The sequence below is a fragment of the Colobus angolensis genome, unplaced genomic scaffold, assembly GCF_000951035.1.
Source record: "Colobus angolensis palliatus isolate OR3802 unplaced genomic scaffold, Cang.pa_1.0 Scaffold43, whole genome shotgun sequence".
Taxonomy (NCBI): Eukaryota; Metazoa; Chordata; class Mammalia; order Primates; family Cercopithecidae; genus Colobus; species Colobus angolensis.
Window position 1 is genome coordinate 4,450,578 of NW_012117710.1, and position 7,586 is coordinate 4,458,163.

Sequence of the window (7,586 nt, forward strand, 5' to 3'; positions counted from 1 at the left end):
CCAGGATGGTCTCGATCTCCTGACCTCGTGATCCGCCCGTCTCGGCCTCCCAAAGTGCTGGGATTACAGGCTTGAGCCACCGCGCCCGGCCCTTCTTGCTATTCAAGGGCCGTCTGCTTTTGATCATTTGTTTTCTATCAAACAGGCCCCACCAAGTGCACATAGTCGGCAGCAAGAGGGAACGAGAGGATGCTCTCGGAAACTCCTGATTCTTGTGAAGAACCTTGTATGACCATTTCACGATTTCCTCACTTCATTTTCAAGCCATCCTTCTCTTGGGAAAGTTGTTTTACATTTCAGGGCCTGAATTTCTAGGTTTCTTCTCTGCTTCGATGTCAGCAGCCTTACTGATGTTCCGGTCCACGCGTGTCTGTCTCGGCTCCTTCCGCTTCGTGCTCAGGTGCCCTGCCCCCATGGGACCACACAGGTAATGGACATGGAAACTGCAGAGCCACCAAGCTCAGAGATCAGCATCCTGGAGGAGCCTGAAGATTTCCACACACCGTGAAAAGCCAGCGGATTTGCTGCCACTCAAGTGTGGGACTGTGAGGCAGGAGCCACTTCTGGGATAGAAATCAGAGGCTCTTGGAAGCTGCAGGATGACAGGACAGTCACTCCTACTGGGCATGCCCCTGGCTTTACCCAGGGTTGCTGATCCAGGAAGGCTCAGTAAATTACCTGAGTCAGTTCAGTGCATTCACTTCTATAGACCAAATCATGGAGAAACGTTTGCTAATCAAAATGATACTATGACAGATCTCACAGTACACACAGCAATTTCCTAATTTATACATCCTAAGTCCTGAGTTGTGTACATTATCTTCTTTTTTATAAGCACTACTTGAAATTTCCGCCATTAGTACACTCAGAACATAGTACCCAAGCACCCACCTACGTCTTCTACAAAGCAATTTGTCATACTCAGAACTGCACTGGTATGTTAGAAGTTTCAACACCTTTTCAAAGCCGCTTATTCCAGTTCTGGGATGCACTTGGACAAACCCGCAATTCCTAAATGGAGCTCTGTCCCTGGAGACCACGAGACCGTGTGCCGCCCGCTTCTGGAAGTCTCCCCACATTTCAGACTCACAAGAGGAAAGTGTTTCTCAAACTGATTGACAGCAACTCCCCGACGGAAATCATGTCTGGAATTTTGGGTCCTAAGTCACTGCAGTCCCTAGACGAATTACATATAAAAAGTTGTAATGTTTTTCTTAACCATAACGTAGTTGAAATGTCAGTTCCATTTTGCCTTGAGCTTATAATCCCTGTGAGATTAGAGCACACTTTTCCAAATCATCGAGTTAGGAAATAGTATTGTTTAGGGCTGACCTCTCGGCTCTGCTCCTGTTTATTTACTTCCATTTCCCCCTCCCTGCGGAATAACCGTGGGTAAACACACTTCCCGGGTTTGGTTATTTCCTGATGGTGATGGGCTTCCTTCGTGGCACAGGTACCGCCTGGCTGGCCTTCCCGGAGAGTACCAGCAGCGGAACATCACCAGCCCGGAGGTGAACTACTGCCTGGTGACAGACCTGATCATCTGGACACAGTATGAGATACAGGTGGCAGCGTACAACGGGGCCGGCCTGGGCGTCTTCAGCAGGGCCGTGACCGAGTACACCTTGCAGGGAGGTAAGCGTGTCTCCAAAACCACGAGGTGGCGGGATCTTTGCCGGGGAATGGGATTTGCAAAGTTTGATTGGAGTATGTTAGAAAGAAAAACAGAGAATTCAGTCCCCTAGGGAACGTTTACAAGCAAATTCATCACGTATTTAATGGGATCTCTCCAACTATATTCCTCAACGAAAGCAGAACCGTAGACGGGAGACAAATGCTATTCCAACTGCTTTTTCAGGGGACTCGGGAGTTTCTGTACATGCCCTTTATTGGGCGCATCTAGTCTTGAAAAGCCTATGGAACTGGATCGTTCTAAATGGATTGATTGTAGGTTTTCGCAGGAAAGTTGGCGGTGGAGTTCTGTGTGACGCTGTGAGCGTTTTTCAAAGACCACGGTGATGATTCACAGTTTTATTTTTAACGATGGAACATGATTATTGGTCATCGAATTTGCAACTTGCTACTTTCTTTGGTTGCCCTTTTCAGTTACACAAGCACACAATCTACTAGGTCCATGAAAACCGCCCCCACCCCTGGAAAAAATGACCAGACATAAACGTCATAAAGCCAGTGGTTCTTAAACACACGTGGTGAGGCTCGGGCGTGGCATGGCAGGCCTTCCACAGCATCCAGTTCCTCCGCTGTTTTCTGAAGGATTCAGATCTCAGCCCCAGGAGGAGCGAGGGTTGGGAGGTCTCCTCTGCATCTGCATTTCACTGTTACTGCTCTTAGCAGGAATAAATAGACCCTTTCCCAGCGCAGCCTCATTTGTCCCACAGCAGCCCAAATCCTTGCCCAGGGAAGTCCTTTTTCTACCGAGTCTAAAACCCTTTTTCACCCTGCAATTTATGCCCTCGCCTGATTCATAGGTGTGATTTTATTTGCTTAGGCATTTTTATTGCTACCAGACCTTGACCTTTTTCAAATGATAAGGTTTCTGACTGCCCACTTCTCTCCCCAAATCATGCCTGAGACCTAATGTTCCTTGATATTACATGCTGTTATTATCATCCCGTATTGATTGGCTGTCTGTTGTCATCTGTAAGTCCATAAATCCTCCTTTATAAATTAAGTGCAGTCAGTTCTGCCTGCACAGTGACTAGCAGAAATATTTAAAATGCAGGACAGCCAGGAAGGACCTGTTCATGTGCAAGTAAATCTTGATTACTCATTCGAAAAGGAAAATGGCTGAAAACCTGGACAGTTAACGTTTGCTTTAATTAGTCTATTTAATCAAATAACAATAAACGTAGAAACACTTAAAAAGACTCCTATCGCTATTAGTAATCCCTTGTTACTATTAACCGTGACTGTTTCGTTTTATTTCTGGTGCATTTGAGTTCTGCGTGGGGAAGAGGGAAGTGGATCTCCACCTAATTGAGAAGGGCTTTGAGGCTTGGGACTCTGGCTTTTATTATTCAGTTGGCATTGGGGAACCATGAAAGGCTTAAGATCTGTGAGTGACATGAGCAAAATGCTGCATTAGGAGGCGGAATCTGTGCGTGGGTGTGCAGGGAAGGTGGGAGGCAGGGAGCGGAGAATGGCAGCAGGGACTCCAGAGACAAAAAAATGAAGTGATGAGTGTCCCCCAGCTCGGAAGGCTGTCAATGAGAAGAGATAGGGATGTGAGTTTGGGTGGGACGACATCGTTTTCAAAACAGCTCGCGTGGATTCCGGGGTCGTGCCTTCCAGCAACCCTGTAAACGAATGCAATTCGGCCCCACAAGCACCTCCCAGTACCTCCTGTACAACAGGGCTGGGTATAAAAACAGGAACAGGCCCAGTGCCTCCTGTACAGTGGGACTGGGTATAAAAACAGCAACAGGGCCGGGCGCGGTGGCTCAAGCCTGTAATCCCAGCACTTTGGGAGGCCGAGGCGGGCAGATCACGAGGTCAGGAGATCGAGACCATCCTGGCTAACACGGCGAAACCCCGTCTCTACTAAAAAATACAAAAACTAGCCGGGCGAGGCGGCGGGCGCCTGTAGTCCCAGCTACTCGGGAGGCTGAGGCAGGAGAATGGCGTGAACCTGGGAGGCGGAGCTTGCAGTGAGCCGAGATCCAGCCACTGCACTCCAGCCCGGGTGACAGAGCAAGACTCCGTCTCAAAAAAAAAACAGCAACAGAGCCCAGACCCTTCCTCAAAGTGTGGACAGTTTATAGGAAAGAGCAGGGCAAGTTTCATTTTCAGGCACCTGTTCATAGGAAGCTGAACATTAGCTAGCTGGAATTTAGTTGGTCTGAAATCACACAGGCCACTAAGACAGAACCAGCACTGACATCCAGGCTTCCGAGACAAGGCCGCTGTTCTCTGAGTGACGTCAGCTGCCTCTGATGTCACTAGGACTTGAGAGAAGATTTCAGCCTGGTTGGTGAGGGACTGTGCTTAGACTGGTGGGCTGGGGTGCAGGGTTCCCCCTAAGATGGTGGCACAGTGAGTGGGTTCCCACCTCCACGTCCAAGTAGTCTTCTGGATGGGGAAATTACTAAATTATCCTTTGCTCTGGGAATGAACTTTTTCCCGTATGTGATGAGAACCTGACTTCAGTTGGTCCAAATCTGGTTCATCATCTATACTTAAAAAAAAAAAAAAACAAAAAACGCTATTCATGAGTGAACGTTTGTGACTAATGCTGTACGTGCAGTTTCCTGTCTGCAGCTCGGCTTCTGTAGCAGCACCATCCTTCCCTTGCTTGGGTGTTTGACATCGGGGGTTGGCACATAGAGCCCCCTCATGGGTCTCGGGGCACCCAGCAGACAGAGCTGTAATTCCTGTCTTCGTGTCTTCTTCATGTCTTCCGCCTCGGCACTCCCGGCACCCTCGTACGGATGTGGATGGCGCTACCTTCTTCTTCCCTTGTAAGCCCAGTGTGGAAACGCAGGTGGGCCTGTCCTCCCTTTGAGGGACTCAGCCTTCCCTCTCTGGATATTTCGGACTCCCATGTGTTCAGTGGGATGGTAAATGCCCCTGGGGAATCTCTCCAGAGCTTGCTGGGTTTGGGCAGGTCATGTCATGCTTTTCTTCCAGACGCTGGCTCCAACCCTAAACTTATTCCTGGGCCACTAGGATCGACATCTCAGGCTTATGACAGCCTCGGAGACGCCAGGCACCACCAACCTGACCTTTCCTTGTTCGAGGGACATGCTTGAGTCCCAGGATAAATTGGGGGTGATAACACTTACTGACCAGAGCATTAGGGCTCTGTTCTTGGATGTGACTGGGGCCAGGCACGTGGCAGGCAGCAGAAGGGAGTGACGCACGGCTCAGGGGACAGGGCTGGCTCGGCTGGCTGCACAGCCTCGATGCCTCGGTGTAGTCAACTGCACTTATCCCTCCGCGCTCTTCAGAGACCGTCCAGCCAGCCACGCCGCCCCTGAACAGAATGAAGCGAGGGTATGAATTCTGTCTTGAATCCACGTTCCCCTCTGCGACAGTACATGGCTAGGGGAGGACGTCAGACCCCCAGTCTAGAAAGAGCTGGGGAGGTGAAGGGAAGATGGGGGCAATGCTTGCCTGGCTCTGGAGGGGAAGATGCAATGAATGGGATGGAAAGGGATCTGCCTAGAAGGAGGCACATGAGGAAGCAGAGTGACAAGAGGGACCGTGAATGCATCAGGGGGACAGCGGTGGGGGCACAGTGAACGCAACGTGTTTCACACACACGTATATATTCACAATCTTTCTGGATACGTGAGCCCCAGAAAGCCCTTCCCGGGAGTCCATCCAGGCCTCACTCCGTGTTTACTACTAATGTGCCTTCAAGAAGCACCTGTGCCGTTCTGTACCTCCAGTTTTCATTTGTAAAACTGTGGCATTTACACCGGTCCTGACTCAAAGAGCACTGTGAAGAGAAGATGAGATACTACATGAGAGAAGGCTTTGAGGCCGGGTGCGGTGGCTCAAGCCTGTAATCCCAGCACTTTGGGAGGCCGAGACGGGCGGATCACGAGGTCAGGAGATCGAGACCATCCTGGCTAACACGGTGAAACCCCGTCTCTACTAAAAATACAAAAAACTAGCCGGGCGAGGTGGCGGGCGCCTGTAGTCCCAGCTACTCGGGAGGCTGAGGCAGGAGAATGGCGTAAACCCAGGAGGCGGAGCTTGCAGTGAGCTGAGATCCGGCCACTGCACTCCAGCCTGGGCGACAGAGTGAGACTCCGTCTAAAAAAAAAAAAAAAAGAGAGAGGAGGCTTTGAAAACGAGGAGACATCACACACATGCCAGCTGTGTGGCTTTGTCTGTATTCGTTTTTCCACTCTGATGACACATGTCTGCTAGGGTATTTGAATGCTTCCATAGGGGCCATGGCACAGGTAGAGACCTGGGGGCCATCTCCCTGCTGACAGTAAAATCAAACCCAGACACTCAAGAATTGATGTGAGCGCCTGTGGTGTGCGTGGCGCTGTGGGACAGGCCCTGACCCCGAGGGTAGGGAAGATAACTGGTATGTCATCATCCTTGGGGACCTGCAGTCTGGCCCCGGAGGTGAGACTGACATTCATGAAATAAGAGCAGGAAGTAGAAGAGAGATCAGCCTCACTCATGCACGGTCACCCCTCGGTTATCTGCAGATCGGGGTATTGGGCGTGCTTTGAAGAGTCCTGAGTCAGCACCCAGAGGAACGGGCTGTGGACACAAGGCTGTGCCTAAAGAGGCTCTCCCTGTGACCCACGTGGCGGCGGCACCTCAGAGTTTGCAGCTGCCTGTGTGGCTTACGAACAGTGTCTGGCTGCTCACAACACACCCACAGTGACAGGAGCTTAAACAGGAGGGAGCTGTGTTTTTACTTCTCTCACATCGGGAGTTGGGCGGACATAGTGGCAGCTCCAGGGTCATCAGAGAGTCGGGGTTCTTTGTCTGTTTGGCTGCCACTTGAGCATGTGCCTTAGGTCACAAGCCTGCTGTTGTAGTGCCAGACATTGCATCCCCACTCTAGAAGACGAGGAGGAAGGCTCAGGGCTGTGCCTCGGGAACGAGTATGCCCACCTTTAAAGAACTTTCTTAGAAGTCCCGTTGGCTGCTGACTCTGCTTACAGTTCCTGGAATTCTCTCTGTGTGGGAGAGACTGGCAACGTGGCCTTCCAGCTGGACACATATCTGTCCCTTATTAAGGAAGGGAGGGGAAATGGATATGGGAGGGGAAGCTCGTAGCTTCTGCCTCACTTTCTTTTTTCTTTTTTTTTCTTTTTTGGAGACGGAGTCTCGCTTTGTTGTCCAGGCTGGAGTGCAGTGGCACGATCTCGGCTCACTGCAAGCTCTGCCTGCCGGGTTCATGCCATTCTCCTGCCTCAGCCTCCCAAGTAGCTGGGACTACAGGCACCCGCCACAATGCCCGGCTAACTTTTTTTTTTTTTTTTTATTTTTAGTAGAGACGGGGTTTCACCGTGTTAGCCAGGAAGGTCTCGATCTCCTGACCTCGTGATCCGCCCATCCTGGCCTGCCTCACGCAGAGTGAAAACTGCAAAAGCACAGGTCCTCCAGGCCATGGCTTCCCACCCATCCCCTCAGGGGCCCTCAGCCTCAGGCCCCCAGCTCTGTGGGGCTGTTTGGACATTAAGTGTTCAGTGCTTATTTGCTGCTGGGAACCGCACTTAGGGGCTTGAAGTACCTCCCAGCTATTAGCACTGATTGTCAAGGCAGCCTAGAGGCCTGAGTAGGTCCTTGAAGCTGAAAAGGGAGTAATTAAAATGCCTGTAAACTGAAAGGGAAAGCATAACTCATGAAATTAATTATTTGTCAGCATAATTTGGGAAATTATTGGAATGTCTACAAACAGAATTTGACAGCGAGTCGGAGAGCATGCAGAAGGCAGGAAATGCCCAGCCAGGAGGAGAAGGAAGCCCTAGGCCGACCAGCCTCTTTTCTCCTCCTTCCTTCGGTGAATGGCAGCTTGACGCATCTGGGGAAATGAGATGTAATTCATCTTGACTTTAATACGGCCCTTGGATTGAGCTCCTCCTGAGAAA

General features: G+C 50.6%; 1 protein-coding gene across 1 annotated transcript in view; it reads left to right on the forward strand.

The window, feature by feature from the left end:
• SDK1 (sidekick cell adhesion molecule 1) overlaps positions 1–7,586 on the forward strand; it is a gene marked incomplete at its 3' end in the record, with an annotated part of 662,329 nt that overhangs the window by 408,989 nt on the left and 245,754 nt on the right. Inside the window, exon 17 of the mRNA XM_011957004.1 lies at positions 1,454–1,635. Within this exon, the coding sequence (XP_011812394.1) occupies positions 1,454–1,635 (182 nt within the window). The remainder of the gene's footprint in view (positions 1–1,453; positions 1,636–7,586) is intronic.